General features: G+C 39.4%; 1 protein-coding gene across 2 annotated transcripts in view; it reads right to left on the bottom strand.

Moving 5' to 3' along the window:
* The window catches only part of SRGAP1 (SLIT-ROBO Rho GTPase activating protein 1), a 136425-nt gene that overhangs the window by 25213 nt on the left and 83630 nt on the right, over positions 1–27582 (bottom strand). The window contains exons 5-15 of one of the 2 annotated variants that reach the window (XM_072333979.1): positions 25011–25193; positions 24544–24672; positions 15984–16205; positions 15114–15215; positions 12277–12474; positions 12072–12156; positions 8027–8054; positions 5759–5792; positions 2862–2922; positions 2627–2704; positions 1014–1148 (exon numbers count right to left, since the gene is read on the bottom strand). In XM_072333979.1, the coding sequence (XP_072190080.1) occupies positions 1014–1148; positions 2627–2704; positions 2862–2922; positions 5759–5792; positions 8027–8054; positions 12072–12156; positions 12277–12474; positions 15114–15215; positions 15984–16205; positions 24544–24672; positions 25011–25193 (1255 nt within the window). Of the gene's footprint in view, positions 1–1013; positions 1149–2626; positions 2705–2861; positions 2923–5758; positions 5793–6305; positions 6409–8026; positions 8055–12071; positions 12157–12276; positions 12475–15113; positions 15216–15983; positions 16206–24543; positions 24673–25010; positions 25194–27582 lie in introns of both variants that reach the window. The other variant, XM_072333971.1, reaches the window with a different exon arrangement.

Here is a 27582-nt window from a genome sequence, read left to right as displayed (position 1 = left end):
CCCTCTGGCTCAGAGCAGAACAGCCCATCTGCTGACCAGTCCAGGGCACTGTGCACACATCAGTGCTGTCCTGACTGCTGACTGTCTCCTCTGCCAAAATAACACAGTTGAGAGAGCCTGTCCTAATTAATATCCCCAAAGGACTAGCCCTCGTTACCTGCAAAACTGTTCATTGGCTCCATTTGGCTGAAGCAGTTTACAAACAAAGGGTTTAGAGAATGAAGCTCTTCCACACAGTGGGGACCACTCTGACTGCTTCTAATGGACCCACAGGGAACAGCAAGATGGTTGGCTGGGCCTCACACCTCTTGAATATCTGCAGGGATCTGTGAACTGGAAAAGGCTTTGTGCATGCCAAAGCAACTCAGTCATCCACTGACTAATTCCTAAATTACTACAGGCTTTCAGCATCCAGCTACGAACACCAGCAGCACACAGAGTAACACGCTCCTCTTCTTGGGCATCCCATTACAACCTGACAACTCTTGTGAGTCAGAAGGCAGACTGGGCTCTTCTGCAGACAATATTCAGCTGCTTCCCTCTGTTCTTGCACTGTATGGTTTTCCAGACAGTCAAATCTGGGCTTTTAAGCTGAGCAGAACCATTCAATGCTGAGCAGTTTGTTACTTATTCACCAGCACCGACCCCAAGCTGCAGGGCATGAAAACCTTTGTGAAAAGTAACATATTCTGTTTGCACAGTCATGACTTCATCTCCTTCCATCTGCCTCAGTGCACAGAAGAAAATAACAATAATGCCTATAAATTTAACTATCTCCTGTACACCAGAAGATTTTCTTCCTGCCCTATTAAACAAGAGTGGTACAGTACATTAATCCTCCTGGAAAAATGGAACAACCACAGCTGCAAGTATGACTAATAGCTGACCCAGACCGCTACAGACGGCAAACAAATTGTCTGAGAAATAAAAATGTGAAGTTAGGTCTTTTTTCATTCTGCTATTGTATATATGAAAGCAAAATTCAATTGAGAAATAAATAAATTTCTACTTACTGATACAAGAAATAAGATCATTAAATCTTTCCTTAGGAAAGACAGGATTTTCCAGCCCTCGGAAATAGAGCTTCAGTACTCCGGCAACTGAGTTAATGTCATGGTTACTTTGGTCATCTGCCAAAGGATTTTCACCTTGAAAAGTAAACAAAGTGAATTAAAACACACGTGCAGGAGAAATCTTTCACGAAGCATTTTCATAAATGAATGACATTCTTTCTTGTTGTTTTTACTACGTGGGAGGTGGCAATGCAAGCTTGCAAGATAATAAACACTGGTTTAGAAATCCCAGGCTGTGATTAAACTGAAAACGTCAGCTTGAATAAAACTTCCTTTACATTACATAAGCCAGCAATCTCTTAGGTTCTGAACTTCCTACCTCGCATTTATGGACATGTTATTATTTACAATTAGTAAAATAAAAATGCTGCATGTGCTTAACTGAAAAAGGTTTCTCAGCCTGTTGTTTGAGAGCTCAGGTAAAGAAATGGAATTAGATAACTCTTTGAACTGTGCAAATTTGTCTTAATTCTGAAAAATTAAAATGTTCAAGAATTTATGCAACCATTTGGTGAAAGCACTGCATGGAAACTGAAACTCTTAAAGGCCCTTAATTGAACTATGTTTAATTCTAAAGGCTCAGTCTTGATTTTGAAACACTGTAGAACTTAAATGCCTTCCAGAATAACACTACCTAGGAGAAACAGTGAAAAATAAGGCATATGCAGGAGTTGGCAAATAGGAGAATATGCTTCCACACATAAAAACAGCTTACTTGCGTATCTTTTCAAGGACCAGATCAAGTGTAACAAGATATGCAACTAACACCAGGGAGAAAAATATTGTGTGTATTTTTTCATGCTTCTAGTCACAAGATTGACTGCCCCAAGGGCTTTCTTATTAGCACATGATCTGTAAAAGGCTCTTCTGGAAAATGAAAAAAAAATAATAAGTAGCTTCCAAAACCCAGGAAAAGAGAGTATATGACTAAAAAGAGATAAAATCGTAACTAGTATTAACACAATCAGGGGATTGTTGGACTCTATCTCCTATGAATCCTAAGGCTGCCGTTGCAAGCCATCCATGTGTAGAAATCTATTCTTACTTCCTGTTGTATCTCCCGTAATTCCTCCTCTGGAGCTGAAAATTCCTTCAGGAACAAAAACTGAAAATGGAATGACTCATTCACAGCCTTTATTTGCATTGACCTGTATGTACCTTGACTGTGATGTCACTTTGGCACATGGGCTAGAAAGTTAAGTGCTCATATTCCAGAAGATCAAGTAGTAACATTCTCAAATCGCTTTTAAGTAGTCTCTTGAATCTAATTAAAAATATAACATTTCCTTTCTAGGAACCTTTAAAATAAAGACTACCTATTCCTTACATTTTGCTGTAACAAAACCAGCCTCAAGCTCCTGGGACATAACTGGGGGAAAGTCACATTCATGTCACCATTACACTTCACCTTTACGCACATGACAGTGCAAAGGTTTAGGTGCAGTGCACAAAGCGCATACAAACTGCTTAAACGGTCAAGAAAGTAATTAGAATTTAATAGATCTTTATGTGTTGGACATTAGGAGTGCCGGAATAAACGAAGATGCAATTACCTCTCTCAAATGAATTTTTAATATCATTCACCTCCACCTGGGAACCAGACACTCTAAAAATTCCCTGATGCTGAAGACCTGCAGCAAAGACGGGAGACAGCGGTGAGAAACAAATTCACTTTTTAAACAGTTTTCATCTCTATTTTTAAAACAAATCTGTAGTGCTAAATGCTTTATGGGAAAGATACATTCAAAGGTTCAATAAGTCAAAAGCATAACATATTTCAGTGCTTACCATATAAGTTGATAAATCTGATACAGCTTTCCACGATGAGAGGAATGACTTGTCCTGAATCCTGGTAAAAATAAGAACAGAAAGAACACACTGCATTCCTTTCTCTGGATTAAATATGAGCAAGATATTTCTTTTTTTTTTTTCTCAATCCAGATGGACAAACAGTGCTGCCAAAAAATGCATACAAAAAATATCATTCAGGGAGGGATGGAAAGGAGTAGGTGAAGAGAAAGGACTATGGTTCTTAATGAAAATTGAATCAGGAATATCATAGATTTTATTCTCTGCCTCTGCCACTGTATCTGGCTAACACTACAGTGACATCTAAGCTCACGCGTCTGGTTTAGATTTTTGAAGCAAAATGAGTTAAAGCAGTGAACTTGCCTTTTTAGAAGCTTATTATTAACAAGAATGCTTCATGATGAAGATTCTGCACTCATTTAACCTACCTTAGTCTGATGGAGAAACTATTGCATAGGTCTAATTACACAGGGCCTAATTTCTGGAGCCCTACACAGGGGTTTTTCTTTGGCTAAAAGTTACGACCATGAACAAAGCTTTGACAAAGCCTTTTCTGGACCTGCCGAACTATTGGAAAAGTTCTTGGAGAAGAGTCACCCAAAGACTCTGCACAGGGAAAGGGTTGTCTCCCTCTTGACTCCCTCCTGATCTGTGTACCCTAAAATACAGCGGATGATGGCTCTGCATGTTATTTCAGGCTGCACAAGCTACCTGGTAATACACAGGGTGTTGAACTGAAGCCACTTTCAGCCAAGCACAGTGCCCAGCTGCCTCTACAGCACAGTGAGGGCATGGGAAAGGGAGGTCATGGCCTACATCTCACAGCTTTCAGAGGGCAGCGCTCATGGATCAGAGCTATCGATCTCAGCCATCATAGAACAGGCAGTTTATATGCACATCTTCACCTGAACAGAGATGATTTTTAAAAAAGAGAAGAATGCTTGTGGTGGTAGGGGGAGAAGAAGACGACTATATACCAACTTGCAGTGAACTTCTTCCTTTAACCCGCTTGTTTTCCAAAAGAACTGTCGTGGTCCTTCAGTTGTGTGTTTTGGCACCTTAAAACATGGATGTCTTACCCAATGCACATTAATGACTACAAGTCACCAGCTACCTATTAATGCTATGAATCATATGATTAAAAATTATTTAGAAAAGTTGGTGCTTATGCTGCAAAAATTACTATTTCATAAATAATAACTACCTTCAAAATTCGTGTCTTAAAAGCTATAATTTTTCTTTCCAAATGAATTTCAAATACGCGAGCACTCTGGGAATTGACTAATTCATTTGTAAGTTCAGCATAAAAGCAGTCTGTATCACAAAGCCATGAATTCAAAACCTGTAACTCAGAATACACACGTCCTCTTACAAACCAGTCCTTCACAGTTTCGTACTACATTACGCTAAAGGGAAGTTTATGAATTGAGCTCAAGTAGACAACAAGTCAAGTGCTAGAAAAAAAAAGGCTGAAAAATAACACGCACTGAGGCAACGAAACAAGCACTTCCTGAGACAGCCTAACTCCTGCTTTTCTGTGTCCTACGTATTGTTTTAGTGGGCCTCAACAAAGAGCACAACAGTAATTTCACGATTTAAGTTGTGGCTTGTTTGTCTTTTAAATCAAAACCCAGCGAAACTGGATAGCCAAGAACCAATAATGTGTGGATGAGCACTTTGTTTTTGAGTGGTAAGAGCTGAATAAAAAAGACATGGAACAAGTCAATTGCTAAACCAGAAATACTGTAATTTTCACAAACATCGAGCACTCTAGTCCTCCAAAAAAGCACAGTATTAGAAAACATGCACAACATGCACCCGTATCTCCTGTTAGTACACTGGTTCATGCAATGAATGTAAAGCCTCTGAAAAGATAATGTTTGCAGTAAGAAATCACAAACAAAAAATTCATTTCATGCTCGTTTTTGGAGAATCTGGTACAGAACCACACACAGCTTTGTAATGCAGGAGTTCCTTTAAGTATCAAACCAAAAGCTTCGGGTTTTGGATCCAATGACAGGGAAAAGATATGAAACAGCAGTCTGGATTGGCGAAGTGTCAAGAACAGTGTGACCCTACTGTGGCTGTTTAATCTGATGTGTGCAGTCAGTAAATACACGTTTGAGACTAATTATCATATCTCATGATACAAAAAGTAACACAAAACAATTGGGATAACTCTCACACTGCCAAATGTGTCGTCAGGCCACCTACTTTCTTTTTCCTTTTGAAAGACTAACTGTAGAACTCCCTCCACTTGCAAGTAAGCTCTGTCACTCACCTGCATGTAGCATAACTTGTTTCTTTGCTTTCTTAAGCAAGAAACATTTCTGTGATATGCATCTTTTGCATCATGTGATGGTTTCCTGAAAGCTTCTGCCACCACTCTGCCATATAACAATAACAGCTTTCCCACATGGTGGCACTGAGACTGGCTGCTAAACAGTTACAGTGCCACCAGCACTGACTTAGTTCTGCAAAATATTCTGCTCACTGTGTTGCAGAGAAAGAAAAAAAATCATGCAACATTCTAACTCAGTTCACAAAGCCTGCAGTCAGGAATTCTTTTCACTGTGTTTATGAATGTATTGCTACATATTTTTATAGGCTTGCTTTCTTTTAGCTCTGTCAGCTATTGTCCAAAACCACAAACTGACTGGGAGGGGTAGGTGCTTGTTAATGAAGAGGGAATATCCTTATTTGAGGCTACAATCACTCTGCAGTTAAGCCATGGTTCAGTTTTGCCTGCTGTACTTCAATAGAATTTCTTAATGCAAACTTTTCCCTTCAGTTTAGTGAAAGAACTAATTTTGAGCCAGGGGTGAATGAAGCCCAACAGTGAGGCAGAGATGGTTCTCTTTCCACCAGAACTATACCTGATGTCTTGCGTGAGAGTTCCTTCGGCCTCGGCTAGAAGCATTATTAGAAATAAAAGTATGAAAAAGAAGAAGATAGTAATTACAGCAAAGGTACAAGATCCAGAATAGTGGTGATCACAATTTCACACAATATAATAAATTCCCAAAGTCACAGGAAATCAAAAGCTGGATATGAAACCCAGGCTAATACTGCTTCTTTGCAGACTTTGAATACTGAATCTATCTAAAAAGACAAGCCAGAAACTTCGCTAAGTGTGGGTTACACCATTGTAGTCTATCTTCTAAATAACACTGTGTTTCCTAATAAAACCAAGCTGTCAATACTACCCTACTTAATTAACAAAATCATAGGAAGACTAAGGTTGAGCAATGAATGGTTCCTCCTCTTTCCCTCTGACTTCAGGAAGTATTATATTGATCAACTGGGAAAGACAAGAGCCCCAGGACAGACTTACACATAATGATCTGCCTCAGTTCACATGAGGCTGTGACCATTATAGTAAGAAGTGTTGAGATCAGCCACTCCAGTGGCTGGTACCAGTACCTTAATGAATGACTCCAAATCACCATTAAACAACTTAGCACTATAGTGTGATCGGGGTCTGGACCTCCTGTGTTTCTGGGGCTTAGGGGGAAGATTTGGAGGCCTAAGGGAAGGGAATATGATTACTGTGCAAGGTAGAATTAAGTCAAACAATAAAACTAAATGTCTGTAAACTCAGCAAAACAACAGGGTATTGTGAAGGGAGAAGTAAACAAAGTAATTATCAAGTACAGATTTTCCAACCGATTTAACTGTAACATGTGAAGAACACCTCCATTAACAACGCATTATTTATGCATAAATACTGTCATTCTTTATCAGTCCTCGCTTTGCAGTTGCACCACATACATTTATTCCAAACACTGTACAAGTGGAACAGCCATTTCTTGTTGCTATTATCTGTGACATCTGCAGCACCACTGGAATTCATCCTGCCAGCCACGGCAGAACAGAATGCCTTCTGCTTCTAAGCACCTCAAGCAGGAAAGTTGCTTCGTGCTGAAGAAGCTTCACATTCAACTCCAAGCTGCTGAGCATAATCCTATGATGCTTCAAAACCAAACTGTCTGCATCTTCAACTAGTCAGTAAGATTAAACAGCTTTAGCCTTCGACATTCAACCACCAACATCTTTGGAGAGTGCTCCGATTCGTCACTGCTTTTCAACTGGAGTCACGTATTAAAGAAAGGTGAATCCAGCTGATGGAGCTACAATGGCCACAGATCAGTGGGAAGAAAGGAGCTATGAAGTCTGTAGAGATGTCTCCAGGAATACTGGGGACCAGTCAGAAGAAATTATATAGAACCAAATGGTCTAGGCAGATACAGAGCTAGAGCTGTATCCAAACTTTTCAATATAGAGGGCAAAACTTTTGTTGGTTGTGTTTTTGTTTTTGGGGTTAAATTCCAGACAAGGGGCAGTGGCAATGCCATTCCTGTTTGGGAAGCAAAAGCAGAAAGAGGACGCACTGACCAGGGATGGAATAACTGAGAAGGGCAAGGAAGAATGAGATCAAGAAGGCTGGGCTGGAAGTTCCTACTCTCACAAGGGCGGGAAAGGTGGTACACGCAGCAGTGATACAGGCAAGTGGCAGCTGCAAACCCTAACAGTTGCCATTGCTCCCCACAGCCTGATAGCCCTGGGGGCTGTAATGTGCCTGTCTGTGTTTTTGTCTGGATGAAGCCTCACAGGTGGGGCATTACACAATGCAAAAACTATGTAATGCAGAAAGAAGGGAGACCTAACGTGGTCTCCTTTCTCTTCTGGGAATATACAGGCCCTTATAAGCATCATATACATAGATACTGAGGGAACCGGGTATTCCTGTCCAGAGGTATGTTACTAGAGATGTAGCCTATCCCCTAGATTCATGTCTCTATCAGTTTCTTCTGAGCTGAGCATTCTTAATCAACATCTTTTCCTAGCACCAAAAATCCTCCTCCAACTCACAAATTCGATGTGTTCCCCAATACACAAATATTTTCAGTCATTTCCCTGCTTCTTCCATCCTTGACACTGGCCTAAGCAGCTCACAAGAACAGGGAAGGCAGTCCTTTATCCACCAGCATGCGGAAAATGCTGCATGTTAAAACACACAGCACCTGCACACAGTTTAGGTAACAATAACAACAACGTTATACATCAGTAGGAAGTTGCTCTAAAATTTATAATTTCTTTTCCATTTGTAACTCTGTAAATCCAGTGAAATAAAAATCTCTTACCTTGTTGTCATATATTCAGCCCTGTGACCTAGAGAAGTTCAATAAGCAGGAAACAATTATTTGCATGTTTTAGGTAGATTTTTAGCTTTTTGCATCTAAATTATGCTTGACAAATAGTTTTTAACCTCAACTTCCATATTACCAGCTAAAGATAAACAATTATACAATTAACAGGCAATGCAATTATCTGCCATCTCCAGAGTTACATTTAGAATACAAACACAACCCACGTTACCAGTGAGTAAGAAGCCTGCCCACAGATTAAAGGATCATTTGATACTGTAAATAATTTGAAGCAAAACTCTAAATAACACATGTTGCTTATGCTCATCTACTTTTGTGGCTACATCAGTACGGAGATAGAGCCGTGCCAGTATTAGATTATACCTCCTGTTATGCTTTGTGCCTAAGCCTGTTCAGTGTTGAAAATAAAGAGCTCTGTATCTCAGTGGCTTGCTGCTGAAAGCCTTTACTCTCTTTCACTATTTGTATACTGTAGGAAAAAAGTACAGCATTATCACCAAGACATGCAGTATGGACATAAGAACTGTGACAATTGCACAGAACAGTACAAAAGCAAAAACTGTACTCCAGAAAGGTTTAACCTTAGTAGAACAACAGATCAGTAAGTTGGGCATGTGCTCCATGTAAATGTAAGATTATGAGAAGCAAAACAGTGAAACAGAAGGAAGGTCATGATAAGGTATGTTCCACCAGTCTAGTCTTCCCCTAGGGAGACTGTGCTCTATTAATTTACTGGATCTCTTTGAACACATCAGTTTAATACCAGACAAAGGAGAATCACTGGAATTAATTTATTTATAAGTCCTCTAATCAATTTCTTCAGGAGAAGCTACCGAAGTAACTACACAGCCATGGATTGAAAGGCAAAACAATACGGCTCATCAAGAAACTAGTGAAGAAAAAGGAAATGGGATTGAATTAAATGGTCTATTTTTACCATGACAGAAATGTAACTGCCATTTACTCAAGCCTTCCCAACACAGATACTTACAGAATGCATTTACTAGTGTCTCAGAGAGATCACAGCAGCTAAGGAGGCAAAAGATTGTGCAGGCAACTAAAATACTTCCGTATCAAGTTCTGACCAAACTGCAAAATTCTTCAGAGGGGTTTAATGATGTTAAAGAAGACACACAAAGACAAATCAAAGTCAATATTGACAGGCTGAAATAAAAGATACCTGAGAAGAAACACCCATGCAGCTAGTAGAACTACAGATAACTATACTGACTCAGAAAATCACTCTGAGCATCACTTGGACTACAGGTCTAAAATCACTGCTCAGTTTGAAAGTGACACCAAAAAAGCTCCCCAAACTGCACAAAGAACGAAAACTGGTGATAAACAAAAAATGATACTGCTACGTGGTAATGTCCTGGTGCAGCTCACACACTGCATGGTACAATTTTCCACTGAAAGTACATTTTGCAATTCCAGAAGGCTGGGGATCCACTGAATTTTGCTTATTCTCTTTCTTGCCTTTTTCTTTGCTTTGTTCAACAGATAAGCCTTGAGTCTGAATGAACATGGCTAAGCGTGCTTCCTATTTTTAGTACTAATACTGCCTGAATATTTCTTATTTATTCTTCCAAATTTGCAGCTGCACACTTAGCACAGAGAATTTCATCTGTCTTCCTCGTGCAGATCATGAATATGCAGCTATGATGCCCATGAACAGCAACAGATTGTAGCAGCTAGGTAACTGGCTGGAATAGAATCCAAATGCTGTCAGTACTATGGATCACACATGAATCTGTGTTTATTCTGCCTACATCTTTACACCATACAGGTCTGAATAAAAGCAAGAAAAACTTCCAGTTCAAACCATCCACTTCCCCTCCTTTTATCCTTCTTCCTTTGTCTTCCTCTCCCTCCTGGTCTCCCCTGCATTGTGTAATTTGGCACCCTGTGTTATTTGTCAGCTGTCTTGCTGACACAGAAGTTTCCAGAAAAGGCAGTTTGAGTAGAGAAGGCGAGCTCACATCCTAAAGAAATCATTTCTATAGCAGCTATAGTAACCGTGCTCTTAGTTTCACAGTAATTCTACTCTTTCAACCTCCTCATTCCAGGCACATTCAGAATACATATACACTTCATATACTCTGTCATGTCTCAGAAATCTGGGCACTGAAGTTTTTTTTTTAACCTACAACGGCTTTTGCTCCAAATACCAGCTTTGAATGAGCATGTACACATTTCAGATACTACTTGTATGTGCTACAGCATGACGACAGAAAAACAACTACATGGAAAAACACTGTGAACAACAAAGATAAACAACTTGGGGTTACAGCTGTTGGGTCAAAGGGAACCCTTCATGGTCCAAGCATGTCTGAGTGTGGCTAAACATCCCGGAGTCTGATGGAAATTTATCACCTAAGTCATGCTGCTGAGCTGCTTTCCTTTGGGCTTCCTTTGATACAGTTCTGTCCTCATATCTTTCCAGCATGCATTAGGCAAGGGGTTCTACTGTCTTTTATCTTTCTCCCTTCTTCATGTAGTTTGCTGGGCTTCTTAATAATAAATATTTACTTCATTTTTCTGAATACATTCTCTGTGAGCATTTGGAGGTAAATATTCCTCATTTCTGACCAACATAGATGCATACTGTTTTGTGGGAACAAACTGCTTAACACATATAAGAAAATCCTACTAAGGAAAAACTTCCAAGAAAAAGTATAGCTAGTTGTCTGAAAACAGTTACTAGCTTTTGATAGAAGGCCTGAAAGAAAATCTTGCTTATTTCATGCTCAGTCACTCCCTGAACAGGAGCTTTGTTTGAGTCACAGCCATAGAAATGCTAAAAGCTCTCTAGGAACCTTCACAACTGTATTTGTGGAGCTGAAGTTTTACATTATAGGCATGAAGAGATCTGATTAACAACACATTTTTGGCAGTAAAAAGAAAATAAATTGACACATCCTGTTACTCTTCAGAGAACAAGCTTCCTTTCTTGTGTCTGAACTTTGAATTATAGTCTTTAACCTCCAGGAGAGGGTTTTTATCCTTTGTGGTGTAATAGACTTCCTCTTAAGTATGTGACGCCCTGTGTGGCTAGTCCTCAAGGCATGTGGGACGACTTTCCTTTTCTCATTTGGTCCATGAGGAAGTGCCTGCTGGGAGGGCTGGTAAGAAGTGGGCTCAAACTACATGTAGTGCCCAATTCAGTACTGTCCGAATTCAACTTTTCTTCATTTGATCATGAGCATCTGCTGATTTGGTTTCTATTTTATGAGGATGTATTTTTAATAACTGTGGAGTAAGTTCAAGAGAATGGATAATTCTCTGCCATCACAATTTGTAAAAAATAAAATAATTTTATGTGCAATAATGATAATCAACAGGTATAGAGCTATTCATTAAGTTTTCATTCATTTCATTTCACAAAGAGAAAATGTTATGTAGAATCCCACACTAATTATGTCTATGAGAGCCTCACAACTGAATGTAGGTGAGGAGCTACAGTGTAGCAGGAACAACAGTAAGGTCTGGATTTCACCTATTACCTTTCACAAATGCTCCCCCAAGTTATAAGGCTGCAAGAAGGAAATCCACGCCCATTTGTCAGACATGTTGCACTACTGGCTCCACTGTAAATTATGCATGCGGGATAATTGTGCATGCTTATTTTTCACTTTCCTCTGACTCTTAAAATAACCAAAAACACGACAGAAATCACTGAGACACAGAAACAGTGCAATTGTTACAGCTCTTAAATCACCCTGCATTGATTGCATCGGCTCTCCTTTCATGCACAAGATTTTTCATTCAACAGTTCCATCTTCACATATAATCACTTGTCTAAGCAACGGTAAAGTGGAAACAAACATCTGTTGAAGAAATAAAATTGATTTATTCTCTGTATTCTTACCACTTTATCAAAACTTTGACTGTTTAAAAATCTGTGCTTAGTTGACAATTAAGCTTTAAGTTTCTTCATTTTCTCCTAAATCTCTCCTGCATTTCAGCGGGTTCACTGTGTAGTCTAGAATCACATTTACATATATCATATAATATTTACCTTCTCCAAGTGCCCTTTGCAGCAAGTCATGTTTTGCTTGAAGTTTAGTGATCAGATTACTACCTTCCAGATATTCTCTGAATTTCTGTAGAGGCGAAGATCAATCTATTACTATGTGTATGACATAAATTCCATGAATTTCTGCACAGTGTTTACTTTAGGTGTTTGATCTGTTATCATACGAATGAGGAAGCACCCAACATACCATGAAATAGAATTGCTCAGTTTCCTGCTGGTTAGCCCTTCTTTTTGCAATGCTAGGTTTGCTCAAGTATGTCTCAGAGACTGTAGACTTCACAGATTCTGTTGAACGACTGTGCTGAAAACATTCTGACACATCATAGTCTTCAATGGTGACCATATCTTGTATTGTCTGCAAAGTAGCTTCTGTTGTTTTCTTAACCTGGTATTAAAAAGCACAGCTTACCAAATGGGAAGATAAACGCATACCAGAACAGCTTATAATGGAAGTTCACTATTCGTACTAATTCTCTGGCACACTCCTCTGGCACAATCTTCCAAACAAACCATGTCATGTGAACGTGAAAAATAAGATGTTCTATAACAGATTTCTACATAACAGAAGAATGACATAGTTAGATTTCACATCTAGCTCCCTGCTTTGCCATGGTACAATCCACAAACATTGATGTACTCTTCTGATGACTGAACAGCATTCACAAACATTTGTTTCCTGAAATTAGAAATGTGAAATGATTTGATTATGGTGCCTAATTTGGGACAACAAACAGTAAATATGATAGGTTGTTCTGGAGGGTCTACTCTCCAGCATATGGTTAATCTGCTAGGCTGAACATCTACATTAGAGGATCTGGCTGTAAGAACATGTTCTTCCATGATAAAAAAATCTTTGGCACTGTTATGTAGAGTGCTGTGGTGTGAAGCACAATGATGTTTGCACTGCAGAAGTGCAATACACAGCTGGAAAAGAAGGACTGGAGAAAGAAAACTCACAGAACTTCCTAGAAGTTGCAAAGAAAAGTCATAGCGGAAACCAGGGGATGGATGCCAGGGAACAGGGGATGCAGTGTACCCACAAAGCAATAACTGGCAAGATTGGCAAGGATGTCACTTACCTCTCAGTTCTGCTCCACTCCCTAGCAGAGTCAAAAGAATCATGCACGCTAATTGTGTAGGAAAATATCCTTGTGCCTGACAATATGATTTCTCCCTCTATGCCCTTGCACTTACTGGTGAAAAAAATGTTTCCTTTTGTCTTTGCTACTTGGAGATGCTTACTGAATTCAAGTTTATTTTTTAAGACTACCATACAGGTCTTACAGACATCAGTATTTTGTTCTAGGCATTCAGGACACATAACACAGAATGAGAAATCTCAAAAGTTTATCAAAAAAGTCCACCAAAAAATTAAATAGGCCCTAAGATTCAATTTAGGTACAAATACCCATTTAAACTGAAGGCCTTTAACACTGCCTTAAATTGGAAAAAAGTTCAATTTCTACCCATGGTGGGGGCCTCTTTCTACCACTAGACCAGAGGAAAGAGAACAGCATTGGTTTTTTGCACTTGACCAAAGTAGTTTTCTATTTTACTAGGTGAGCTATTCCCATGACAGGCATTCAGTATTCCTGTTTATAAATAGCTGCAGCTGAAAGCATAGCAGGTTTTGACTCAGCTACCACAAATGACAGTCTAAATTCTTTTGACCTTCAGAAGTAGCAATCTGGGGACTAGACAGAGGGTGGTCACAGATGACAGACAGCAAGTGTGCTCAGTAACTTTCTGCCACAGAGATGCAAAAATAAAATACGAGTTTTCACTGAAGTACAGAACTCACTATTGTGACTGCATGGACAGGAAAAAAACAAATTATGCATATAAAGCAGACAAGGATCTAGCTGCCCTTAAATGATACGAAGCACTTACACACGTTCCTTTACATAGTTAGATGCATCAGGAGTCTTGTTAGAGTTTTATATGTATCACACAGGTACCAGCTGAGCAAGTAAGACTTCCAGAAATGTAGGCCTTGGTGACATTTAATGATGCTGCCTAAATGGTGCTTCTCTTAACACCTCTGGAAATGCCCCCAAATCCAACATATTTGAACATTTTGCAGCAGACATCAGAAGTGGTAGTTCTGTATCTGAATGCATATTCAATCTCCAAAGAGTTGAACAACCAACAAAGCTAAGTGCAGATTTTGTGGTTTTCCATGCCTAGCACATCCACAAAGGGGGCTACAAAAGGAGGTTCTACTGAGCATTCTGCCAGTGACCTTCAGAATTACATTCTACACTAGGATAACTGGGTCTCAGGAAGTAGAGCAGGATGACAGGCATGTGAATGTAGGAAAAATCAGCATGTTTCAGCTTTTTCCAGTTCAGTGGTTCCCTATAACTGGACTGAGCAGTTATCAGGAAAACAGTGATATCAGTGGTTCAAAAGAGTGCCAACATTCGAGTGTGTACAACCAAACATCTGGTTAAAAGAAAAAAATAAATAAGCACCACACAGAATACAAGAGTTTCCTTAAGGAGTAGAATTATTCTCTGAAATATCAGGGTTAAGTAAACACAAGCGTTAGGAAAATACAACTACTTATCACCGCTGGAAGACATTACGCAGCCTAGAAAGTTTCTTTTCATATCTTCTTACAATTCTTCACATTTATGAATTGCTAATTATAAATGTGAAAGCAGAATACAATTGCTTTGGAGACTGATGTATAGAAGCACATGAATATATGTATGTTCTAGTCTGCCAAAACTGAATTACCTCACACCTTTCCTGAAGAAGACAGTGAACAACACATACGTAGCCAACACATACTGCTGTTTCATTCAGGTCTGTTTACTAGGCTTAGGCAAGCAGTCATGCTTAATGCAAGCCAAATCCAGCACTTCTACATCCCCTGAAATGTCTCCAACTTTCCTTCATTTAAAACTAAGACAGCCGATGTCATTTTACCATTATTTATGTGGATCAGACAAGGTAGACAACACTGCACCTCCCTGAAAATGGAGTCCAATGCATAGCCCATGCACACACAGACCTTACCTCCTCATTTTCAATTTTGAGAGTGGCCAATCGTGACTGCAGCTGCTGATATCTAAGCATAAGCTCTGCTTGCACAGGTTGCTGGGCAGTGACTTGACAAACCTAACAAGCAATCAGAAAGAGCTGTGAGATGTAAGGAAGAAAAATAAAATCAATTCTTCTGTTGCTCTCCTTAATGCTATGGAATTCCCACCAAAGCCATTAAATGTAATAAAGCAGACAATAAAATGTTTTCATCTAAATTTAAAGTATTTGTATGCTACACAGTATGGAACTATTTACATCTTAGGAATTCCAAACAAGCCCTTTTTGTATGGCTGCCTTGTGCTGATGATACTCTGTCACATAGAAATGCAAACCCTGGAGTTGCCTTCCCCTAAATATGTATGTTCTGCATTCTGCTTTCCTACTGGCCTTTGAAACAGCAGGACAGCGTGCAGCTGGGGAGCACTGTATTCTTGAAATAATCAGGTGACAAAATGAGAGAGGAAGAAGGGGAAAGGGCTACATTTCAGTGAGCACAGCTTGGAGATCTGCATTTTCCTTCAAACAGCAATCACAAGTGCCATTATAGGGAAGGCAGGTACAGCAAAGTCACTATGTACGTCAGTGCTGGGCTGAGCACAGCCTGGCCAGAAAATCTTCTGGTATGTCATAGCAGGTAATACTGAACACTGTAACACACAACAGCATTTGCTTTAGAACTCTGAAGAACAGTGCTTCAACTTTTGCAAATGCTTACTGCTGACCATTTGCTTCTGGACAGCAACAGCAGCTGTTACCAAGCTTAGACTTTGTAAAAGGTGATAAAATCTCCTTTTCTACAGGAACAGAAATAATCTCCGGGGGGATATTTGTCACTATACAAACCTCATCACCCATATGAGATTGGAACTCGAATTTCATTGGTGGACAAAAAGCAGTGGGGAACATTTCCATGAATCTCTGCTTGTCACTTCGTGGCTCCAAGCTGTCAACTGCATTTTCTATGATGTCAAGGCCCTCATGCCTGGAAGTTTCAAGGTTATACTCTGCAGAAAGATACGTTCTTAGGGCTCTGTTCAGACTTGCGTGGTATCCGAGATCACAACACTAGTAACATAATAAAGGGAGAAGAAAACAAATTAAAAAGCAGGAACACTATATCCAGAACTGCAATATCAGAAACACAATAAAGGGAGATAAAAGCCATTTTAAAAGCAGGAACACCATTCCAATATCCCAGATCACAAATTATCACTACAATATTATGTCCAGGAACTTTTCTGTCTTCAAAATGCTTTACAAAATACCTTGCAATTCTAGTACTAGGGTTAAGAGAGGAAGTATTTTGTATCCTCATCCTCCTGCAAAGACTAAAGGACTGTTTTAGCAAAGAGATCAAGTGTACAAGTACGGCAGTTCGTCTACTGGATTCAGATGTGCTATGATCACATTATACAGAAAATGTTTGGGACTCCACAATAAAGTGGTCTTTTCAGTATAACTGTCAGGTTCTCTGCCATCTAAGTCAATGCTAGCCACCTAACTGAACATAAACCATTTCCTGCTAATAATGGCTGTGCCCAACCAAAAAGCCCCATATCTGCCTCCCACATTAGTGACCCATTTAAGATGCTTTTTGATGCAGTGACAATGATTTAACATCCCTTCCCCTAGCAGTACAGGCATATTTACCTTATTTCCCATGCTTAGACAGAAGCAGCAATGCACATCATTACTAAATACTGAAAGTTATAATTTATGTCTTTTTTTTTCTAGGGGTGAGAATAACATCGGAACGTAATTGAAATCTAATTGGTAAAATGTAAAGTTCTGTTTGTTCCAGAATGTGAAGTATCCTAGGTTTGCATTATTCATGATTAGTTAATATTTTAGAGGAACAGCTTAATATATTTTTAAAACGTCACAGCAGGAGTGTATCAAGTAGCTGTTTTCTTAACTCCCTCGCACATTACACAGTAAACAGTATCTTCTACCCAGTGAGCTTCCAGGTGATGGCAAAAGTAATGCAAAGCTCCATGTCTATACACGAACATCAATATGCTAACAGTTGCATACAAAGCAATGTTAATCTGAAATGTGTCTTTAGGCTTGGCTCAGTCTGGAGTGAAACTGACCAAACATCTGTTGGTACAGTCAGCAGCAGACAAAAATATCCAACGTTTCCCATCTCATAGAGCGTATGTAGGAAATCACTAGTTTTAGGAGAGATCTGTCCCAGTCAGAGGACAATGCCTCCTCCCTGGGGCAGCCAACCAGCACAGTGTCTCTGATCCCTCCTTCTTTCCCAGGTGATCCCCCACAGCTTAAAATCATCCTCCCCTGCAGGATGCATTTGGGTAAAGAAGCAATTTGAATTCAGTCCACTCTATACATGCAGCCTTCCCTCCCAGCTATTACAAACCCTTAGGACTCACTGAATCCTTTTCATTTTCCTTTCCTCTTTCTTATTAAAAGAGAGACAGAAAACAGACACATGCACACATACAAGAGCAGGTACATTTTCAAGCTATGTACCACACCTAAACCAATGTGTATAAGAGAAACAAACCACTCACACCTTCCCTTCTGTACAGTCATCATGAGTGATTAAACTGCTTTGAAGGCTGTTGTGCTCAATATGGATGCCAAAACTTCCAGACAAACTTTTGGGCTTAGCAAGTATTCTGGGTAGTTATTGCCAAGGGGACAGTGCCTACCCAAAAAGTAGCTCTTGGGCTATTTACAGAAAACGGGAAAGAAAAAGATGTCATGTTCAATCAAAAGCACACAGCTTATCCTCTTTCTTTTGCACTTATACAACAGAAGTGTATTACATTTACTAAAAGAGCCACTCAGCTTTTATACTAAAGGCCATCTATATTTCAAAGACATCCGTTCTATAAAATACTGTTTCTAAAAGGAAAAAAAATCTCATGGTGTTTTTCTCTTGTTCTGTGTCAACTCAGATCTCATATTTAATTCACTACCTTGGATGAAAAAGACAGACTAAAAGTGATGATAAGAAAGTGGATCAGGCCAGCTGTTTTATTTCATGTGCATTAGTTTCAGAGAGACCTCGTGGAAGATTTAACTGAGAGGAAATAAGGGCAACGCTAGATTTAGCATGGCCAACTACCCATGTGTTACAAAACTACAGGCATCTCGAGCCTGAATTTTGGAGGATTAACAGAAAGCTCACTGATTTACAATTATAGATGTGTGGGTTTCTGATGCAGCTGTTTTACAAGTTGGAATATAAGGTTGCAGCCTTGCAGCTTTATGCAAAACCTTCTCCCTTTAACCCTTAATCTACTCAGTGACTATCACCTGCTTGTGAATGAAAGCCACGGTTATTTTTGAAAGCAAAGACAGCTGTACAGGATAACAAATATGGCTTCTCAGCCAAGAACATGGATTCAAGTGAAGCCGAACTATCTTGCAGACTAAGGCATTTTCTCGCAGAACTAATGCCAGTGGAGCAAACAGTCACAAAATCTAGAACCTGAACTAATGCCTTATCACCAATGGCTCCTTGAGTCAAAATGCTTGGATATGGATTTTGACTTCAAAACATTAAGTGAAAGCTGAATTTGTCTGATTAATATTGTATATTTAGAAGCAAAATGAACACTCATAAAACACCACAAGTCTTACTTCTTCCATAAGGTAGTTCATTTTCTCTAAATTAGGGAGACAAAGATACCCTTAACCTGAAAACAGCTCTGTAGCAGTATCAACTTGCAGCTACTCAGAGAGAAGAGCACTCTTTTAACCTGCTAACACTAGTGATTTTTTTGAAATAGAGGGGAAAGAGCTCGATACATATGCTCATTATTAAGACTAATGATGTAAGGTGCTGCTACTAAACCGCTATCACCACAGCTCTGGAAAAAAAAAGCCAAACCAATAACAAAAACCTAATCCTTCAGGTGTTGCAAAAAAACTATGTATGCATGCATGCATGAGTGGGTATGTATACACATATACACACGTTCATGCATGAATACATAATCTTCAGGAAAAAAAAAAACACAGACCCAAAAGACTTTTAAAGCTCAAAGAAGCAACCACACTATTAATCACAAGATCAGCACAGCAAGCTGACAGCCTGGATGGCTAGTAAGACCTGCTATCCATCTACAGCCAAGAGAGAGATTAGGAGTCTTTTGGCGCAGTAAGAAATGAAGATGAGAAATGAGAGAATGAAGTCACAGACTATGAATTTTATTGCATTTCAGGATTCATAAAGACTTTTGGTGAGGCAAAGTTGGGAGAGATGAGTGATGCATTTGGGATATGTGTGAAAAATTAATTTTGTAATTTGCATTTTATACTTATTTGGAATTAAATCTGAAGCAGTCTCAAGAGCATTTACTGTCTTTATTGCACCCCAGAGTATATTTAGGCTTAAACAAAACAGACTGCAGTGCTTAGCACTGAGATGCAACCAAATATCCGAGATGATCTTCATTTCATTTCAGTAACAGTAATAAAATACTTAATGCCATGGGTACAGAAATTCATAAAAATGTCTTAACCTCTGAGTAAGTCACATTCTAATCATTCATCTTACACAGACATCAACACTCAAATCAGAGAGATCTGACTGCACATGTCATATTTATGAGAATTTTCAATCCAGCCTGAGCTACACAAACTCTAGCCTAGTTTTAAAATTGCTTCTATCGATGATTAACAAAGAATCTTTACCCAAGATGTTTTTGTGACAACGAAATATTCTCTAACTTCCTAACTATCCAAGGCATGCAGGCTGCAATTAGAGATGTGGAAATTCCATTCGAGAGAAGATCAAAACATAAACACTGTATTTATTCTAGAAGCAGAACTAAAGACAGATTAGTTTTGACCACTGTTTCCTTGTACTCACCTTCAGACCCCACAAATGCATGGCCAGCCTGAAAAAACAGTCCCTACCTTCCTCTTACGCCCAGATAAGTCTAATAAATGCAATTACATGAACATCTTTAAATAAATGAATAATAATTTCTGACATATGGACATATGTTGGCACCAGCAGTCATTTTGGCAGTGGTGTGTACAATACTGTTCATCAAAATCCAGAATTTAAAATTCTACGTCTTAGATAAAGCTTATTTAATTGAGCTAAAAAACACTCTGCTATTTTCTGCATGATTCACAGAGAGAGTAAAATTAATCCTATTCCCCACTTGAACTAGAACCTGCTACATATCCAACAGAGAAGAAATATTCAACAGAAAATACATATTCCCCTAGAACAATATGGCCAGCACAGAAATGTACTGTACATATCAAATCCTTCTTGTCCCCCCACGTCTTTGCAAATGTTGGTCACAACCCTCAGCTTACTAACTGCATTAAAACAACCAGCTAAGACTCCAGCAATATTTTTATCTTGCTTTTATCACAAGGGCTTAAGATGAACACATCATTTTAAATCAGAAGCCCCGTGTTTCATAGTGAAATGAATGAGTTGAACAGTTCACATCGAGCACAGACGAAGAGCTGCAATTTAGGATTTTCCACACGAGCCTCACAAATCAAGCTACAGAGGAACCCCAATGAAAAAAGAAAAAAAAACTGAAAGAAAAAATAATAAAAAACCCACAATCCTCCCCAGTCTTGTTGCAAACAGTATATTCAATACTTCACTGAAGTTCTCCATATTTTTATCTAATTTTATCAGATATATTTATCAGTAAAGTTGGAAAGCATTCAATAACATTTATGGGCAATGGCAACAGCTCAGAGAGATCTGTATGTTTTCTACATTAGCTGGAACTCAGACACAGAGGGTAAGTAATCCCCTTCTACACAGACAAAGTTCATGGACGCACAGAAAAGAAGAAAGGCAGATAGACAAAGAAGAAAAGGTAAAATCACCACTGCTCTGAAAACTCAGAATTGTTCAATTACACTAATAGATTTACAGAATGAGATCGTCTGGACTGTTGCAACATATGGTGAGTGGGAAGCATGTCTCACATTCCAATGATATAACACAAAAATCTTGCCAAGACTCTCTCATTTACAGAAAGTGTTTCCTTTGTGAAGTAGTAAACATTCTGTCTAGATACCAGTGCTTACACAGAATATTCTGATGAAATACAAATGCCTGCAAGACACTTCATTTAAACAAGATCACAATCAGATTAAGTTGGCTCAGAATGAAATTCTAGTTACGCGTTTATTAGCCAAGTCTTACAAAACAGTAATGAAAAGGGCAGTGTGGGCTTATAGCCCAGAAAGCCAACTGTATCCTGGGCTGCAAAAAGCACCGTGACCAGCAGGTCAAGGGAACTGATTGTCCTCCTCTACTTTGCTTTTGTAAGAACCCATATGGAGTACTGTGTGCAGCTCCAGGGCCTCCAGCACAAGAGAGACATGGAGCTGTTAGAGCATGTCCAGAAGAAGGCCATATAAATGCCCAGAGCATTGGAGTATTTCTCCTGTTTCTCCTACAAAGAAAAGCTGAGAGACTAAACAAGAGAAGACTCCCATAGAGACCTTATTACATCTTTTCAGTACTTAAAGGGGTCTAGAAGAAAGATGAGGAAAAAATTTACTTGTGTATGTAGTGACAGAACAAGACATAGTGGCTTTAAATGGAAAGATGGTAGATTCAGATTTGATATAAGAAAGAAATCCTTCACTATGAGGGTGGTGAAACACTGGAACTGGCTGCCCAGAGATGCTGCAGATACCTCATCGCTGGAGGTGTTGAAGGCCAGCGTGGACAGGGCTTTGAGCACCCTGATCTACTGAAAGATGTCTCTAACCATGGTAGGGGATTGAACTAGATGACCTTTAAAGGTATTTTACAATCCAGACCATTTTATGTTTCCCTTCCTTCCAGCAACCAGGAAACAGCAATAAAAGAACTGGGAGGGAACAAAGTTGAAAGGGAAAAGGATATATTTACAACAAAATTGGACAAGTTTTCAATACATGTAAGTCATTCCAAAAGTAATGCCTCCTAATTGTTTCCATGAAAACTGAAACAAAGAGCACAATAATGCTATTTGACAGAGCAAATTCTCAACTGCAAACAGTATTTTCAACACAGCCAGCACCATTAGCTACGCATTTTTGCCATGCTAGAGCCTGCATGCTGCGCTTGTAACAATCTGCACCAGTGGAGGTGACCCATGGTTTCACAGCTATGATGGTGCTGTTACTAGGAAAACATTACCCACACAGTCAGAAGGCATCAAATCCAGACTGCACGGTGAGCACAGTAGGACAATCACGCCAAGTCTGGCCATGTGCTCCACAGTCTTTAAACTGGCATGGAGCCTTATTGCTTTGCAAGACAAAGGTTGTCTGCTTCTCTGTCCTGACTCTGGAATTTAAGAGTCAATGTCACAATGCAGCAGAGTTGATGGTTTGTCCCTGTTCCAGGAAATCCAGATGGATCGCACCTTTCCCATCCCAAAAGACAGTGCATACCACTTTACCCTCTGAGGGATGTGTCTTGAACTTTTTCTTTCAGGGTCACCATTCTAAGGACTGACATTTTGTCTCTGGCTTCTAGTGGTTCTAGTGGTTTCTGTTCCAGTAATGATGCAATTCAGGAAACTGTCACCTTCAGCCTCACAGTGGTGCATCAAGTCCTGACAAACTTGCATACAGTGTTCTTTCTGTTCCTGTGTGAGCTTTCTTGTGTCCCACATGGCATAAACTTTGTGATAATGCAACATCGTCACCATTGTTTCCAGTGCGTTGAAGCTGATATTCAGCTCCACACACAGTTCCCTGATCGCAATCCACTGATTCCTGTGGATGAACTGATTGAGATGCTCTTCATTTAATGGTGTGATAGCTGTGCGTGGCCATCTGGAACGTGGCTAGTCTTTCACATGACTGTTGCCACTACTGAAACACACTACCTACCACCTCACTGTGCTCACATCCATTGTTCGGTTTCCAAAACCGTTCATCAAGCACTGATGAATGTCAATGGGTGCCAATTTTTCCAAGTGGAGGAATTCAATGACACATCTCCGTTTCGTAAATACTTCCAATGTCAGATGTCATTTTGTCAGGCTGCCCCTCTGCTGCCATTTGTCACATGGCAACAAAATATGCATAGAATCATAAAATCACAAGGTCGGAAGGGATCTACAAGATTATCTACTACAACCACCCTCCGATTACCATTGCCACCACAAGCCACTAAACCATATCTCGTAGCTCCTCATCCAGACACCTCTTGAACACTGCCAGAGATGGCAACTCCACCACCTCCCTGGGCAGCCATTCCAGCGCCTGAACACTGTCTGAGAGAATTTATTGTTATGGAATATTGGCAGGAAAGTTCAGCTTACTACTGCCATATCACCGACATCTGCATCTGACATTGTGGGCAACATACTAAAATAGCAGGCACCATTTTTGGAGCAGCCTTCATGTAACTGAAGAAAGCAAATAACAAAGAGCTCCAGTCCCCTCATTAACACAATAAAATGCATGCAACTATTTTAGTCCATTCATCTCAATAAGGTCTCTTTCCCTTTCTCTATCAAGCTTTGCTACTCCAGACAGTAGAAAAAAAATATTCTTGTCAAATGCTAAATTAATTTATGCTGTACAACAAACCAGAACCTAGCTGGCTTATAATTGCACTGAACCTCCCACCAGAAATGACAGTGGGTAAATACTGTTTACTATTACAAGTAACCAATGTCACTGTTACAGGAGAAAGCACATCAAGTATCAGTGGTAAAGCCATTGACTCATTTTACATGATGTTGCTTCCTGAGCTTGTATGTGCTGTAGCCACATTTTCTTTAAAAATATACGATAAGTTTACAAAGAGGGTGAGACACGACAGAGCGCGGGTTCTGCCCTCTGTATCACCTGAAATGTCCCCAGTACAGGTTTTGCAGACAACATGCTGGCATAGATCAGCATCACTGTACAACCTCATATTCCTAGATGTTCTCATGGCCTACTGAAAATCAGTAACAAGTTCTGTTAAAACAAAGAACTGATTCTGCGTGTTCTGCAAAATATATGAGGAAAACCTAGCGTGTATTCAGTTCAATGACTAAGTGAATGAATCTAAATGATTTTGAAGATACAAAAGAAATTACTTCTTACTGAGTTGAATACTGTTATTACACGCCCACTTTAGAAGTTTCTCTCCTAAGAAATATTTATACTCCAGAAATACCTCTGTAGCACAAAGTGGAATAGCCATCTTTTTTTGTGTGTTACTCCTGACATATTTGTTCTTGCCACATGGGGAAGAAACATAATGTTCTAACTTTAAAGGAAGGTTCAGCATCTTATTGGTTCTTTATTTTGTGAAATATAAAGCTAACAGGAAAATCTGCAAATTATGCCATTCAATATTATAAATAATGATCCATACGACCAATGTATCCCCTTTGAAAATGAAAAAAAAAAAAAGGATATTAAAAACAAATGTGCAAATACTTACATCAATTAAATCTGAAAGGTCATGAATATAATACTTGAAAACAGAAGCATTGGTTGCTTCGAGGGTGAGCAGGTATTCATTACGGGCCTTAATAGATTTCAGCTTGTTTTCAGAATATTTTGCTTGACGCTAGGAAAGAGATTGTATATTAATGTCTTTGAATGACTTAGTTGTTGACATCTAGCAAAAGTAGAAATGGTTCAAACACACATTCCTATTAACAAGAACGAACCTTAACTGTCACACTATTATACATATAAAGAATGTAATATGCAGTAAGAATTGTACTGGGAATAAAGTATTCCCCACTCCGAACTGCAATTAAATTGTCTATAACCCACTTCTAGTTTATTTTGTGTACCTTGTTTAATTTTACTTCCCAGCTGGATTTTTCTAAGGTCATGCTAAAGAACGTCAGAAATGCACTGAATTTATTTCAAATGTAGCAAAATAAAAGGGCTATTTACTTTTTCCTTCATTTTTTCAATCTTTTTCACAGAGCTCCGTCTTTGGTGCCTGTCTTCTAGTCGTATATGAAAAACAGGGTCTCCTGACCTCCCAATTTGTTTTTCTTCTTGCTTCTCTGCTTCCTTCAGTTTGCTTTCTGCACTGATACTCTCTGCATGATACATGTGGTATGTTTTCATGACCTGTAAAAGACAGAATGAAAAGGAAGTTAGGAGAAAGATGTACATAAAGAAAAATTACAGGGTCATTAAATAAAATGCTCCTTTACAAAGATGAAGCTTGAGTAATTTTCTTCGTCAACAAAGACTGAGGGTTTCCAGTTGCATTCATCTTCACCAACTTATTCAATAGTAAGCCAGTAGGGATACTAAGAACCTATAGGCCTTAGTCTTTCAGTCATGTCTTTAGATGATGCCAGAATTGCCACTCTGCACTTTAAATTAATGGGTACTTACCATTCTAAATGTTCAGAGTGCTTTAAGAGGCACAGTGAATAAAGAGAAAGATGATGGAGAACTAGTCATCATGATAAGTGTATGAGACTGTCTTGAGTTATATCTCGCTTTTGCTGAGAAAGGTGCTGTATCTCAGGATTTCTTTTGTAGGTGACTGAGCAAAAAGCTATCAAATATTTCAGTCAGTAGTTGTGTAAAAAATATTTTACAGGATTTTTTTCTCTCATTTCTCTGTCAGGAAAGAACCAAATCCTTGTTATTACACTTCAGGACTTTTACCTTTGTAAAAAATAAGAAATGATGAGCTACAAAACTGAGTGTCAGAGCCAAATCAATCTCACCTCCTCAGTATTTAGTTAACGATGGCCCAGCTGGAGACATCAAATGTTTGAGAATGGGAGGGTCCATCTAGCTCTGAGGACAAGGCAAGGAATCAATAACAATCAGAAGCTTCAGCTTGGTGATATATCCCTAATCAGATGGATTGCTGCTTAAGGCCTGGAAATAAGCTGTGTTCAACCATGCAGCCAGCAGATTAGCCATGATGTAGAACTAGCCAGCTCTCCAGACATGATCTGGAGAAAGAGCAGTTTTATAGATAAGCCTTGAAGATACTCTATAGCCCACAGTTAATGGCAGCATCCTTCCCACACACACACTTGTTCTGCAGCCAAGAAAGTCTGGGCTGCCAGACTTCAAATACACGCAAGCTACAAGCTAGGAACAAGGTGGGAAGGCATTCCCTGGAGGACAGTGGCTTCCTCTCTTCTTCACAACATGCTGGAGATCTCTCTCCAGCAGATGTCACTTTCAGGCTCAGGCCTGTTTCTCCTTCAACAGGATTTTGCATGGCTGCTGAAGAGAGAGACTAGTCTGGGGAACTGCCTTCAAAATGAGACAAGTAACTTTTCTAACTGAGAAGCTAGGGCAGCCTCTGGAGAACCCAGAGACTGGCAACACTAAAGCTAGAGGGTGTAAATTGGCCTTTGTCAGCTTTTAAGCTATCCTGCATGTGGCTTAGCATGGATCAGCACAAACCAGTTGAACTCCACATCAGGTGAGTGGTGAAGAGATGCATAATAGAAGTCCCATGCAACAGGACTTCTATGCATATTCACACTTCACTGCCAAAAGGGTGCACAAAGGGAAAAGCTGGTGACCGTATTCTAAATGGATGGGGCACAACCATGAAGACAAAACAAGCTGGGCTGGGTAAGGATGCAGGCCTACAGAGCTGAGATTTGCCCTGTTTTCCAGCTAACTACATACCATGCTTGGCTTCCTACATCTGCTCTGCTTTCACTGGCGTTTTTAATGGTGCTGATAATCCTTCCTCAGGGAACTTAATTCATATAGACATAAGGAAATAATTACTGAATAGGGATGCACTTCTTAAAGAAATTATGCATGAAATAAATAATAAAAGGCACAGAAAGTGATACGGCCCTATTAAAAATAATAGGAAAAGGCAACCGAGTACAATGACTGCACCTTTGTCTTTTGGTATTTGTATTCAAATTTTAAGTGCTTATTTACAGAATTCTACAGGTGTTTCTTTCTAGTTTTGATTTTTCAGTGTCATGTCCGGGAAGTTTTCAGTTGGTGGAGTCAAAGCTTATTTATTTGTCTTACTGTCTAGAGAAGTTACTTTATTTTATAATCCTTGTGTTTTGTTTGTTTGTGTGTCTGCCAGCAAAGACAAAACAATAATATCTCTGAGTTTCCTAACAGCACATCTCAAAGCACTTGACCTTAGAACAAGTCCTTGCACTGTCACTTCTTCATAAAGGCAGCAGTGAACGCTGAAGTTTCTGAAGTGTTTTTTCTGAGTGCTGCGTAGCTCAGCACATTAGGCATAAGTGACTTTCTGCAGTGGCCATGACATTTCAGCCTGCCTTACTGTTGAGCGAAGGAGCATAAATACATCACTACATCTCACCAAGAAGTTTCAGAAGCCTTAACTGATTCCACCAACCATGCATCACTGAAGATCACTACTTCCACTCACTGCCTGCTTATAGCACAGGCCACCAAACCCAATATTCCCATAGACCCTGACTGATAGCCAAGTTCTGTGTGAGAATCATAGAATCATTAAGGCTGGAAAAGACCACTA

The sequence above is a fragment of the Excalfactoria chinensis genome, chromosome 1 (genome assembly GCF_039878825.1).
Source record: "Excalfactoria chinensis isolate bCotChi1 chromosome 1, bCotChi1.hap2, whole genome shotgun sequence".
Classification (NCBI taxonomy): Eukaryota; Metazoa; Chordata; class Aves; order Galliformes; family Phasianidae; genus Excalfactoria; species Excalfactoria chinensis.
Note: the sequence above shows the minus strand (reverse complement) of the source record. Positions and strands in the feature narration are given on the sequence as shown.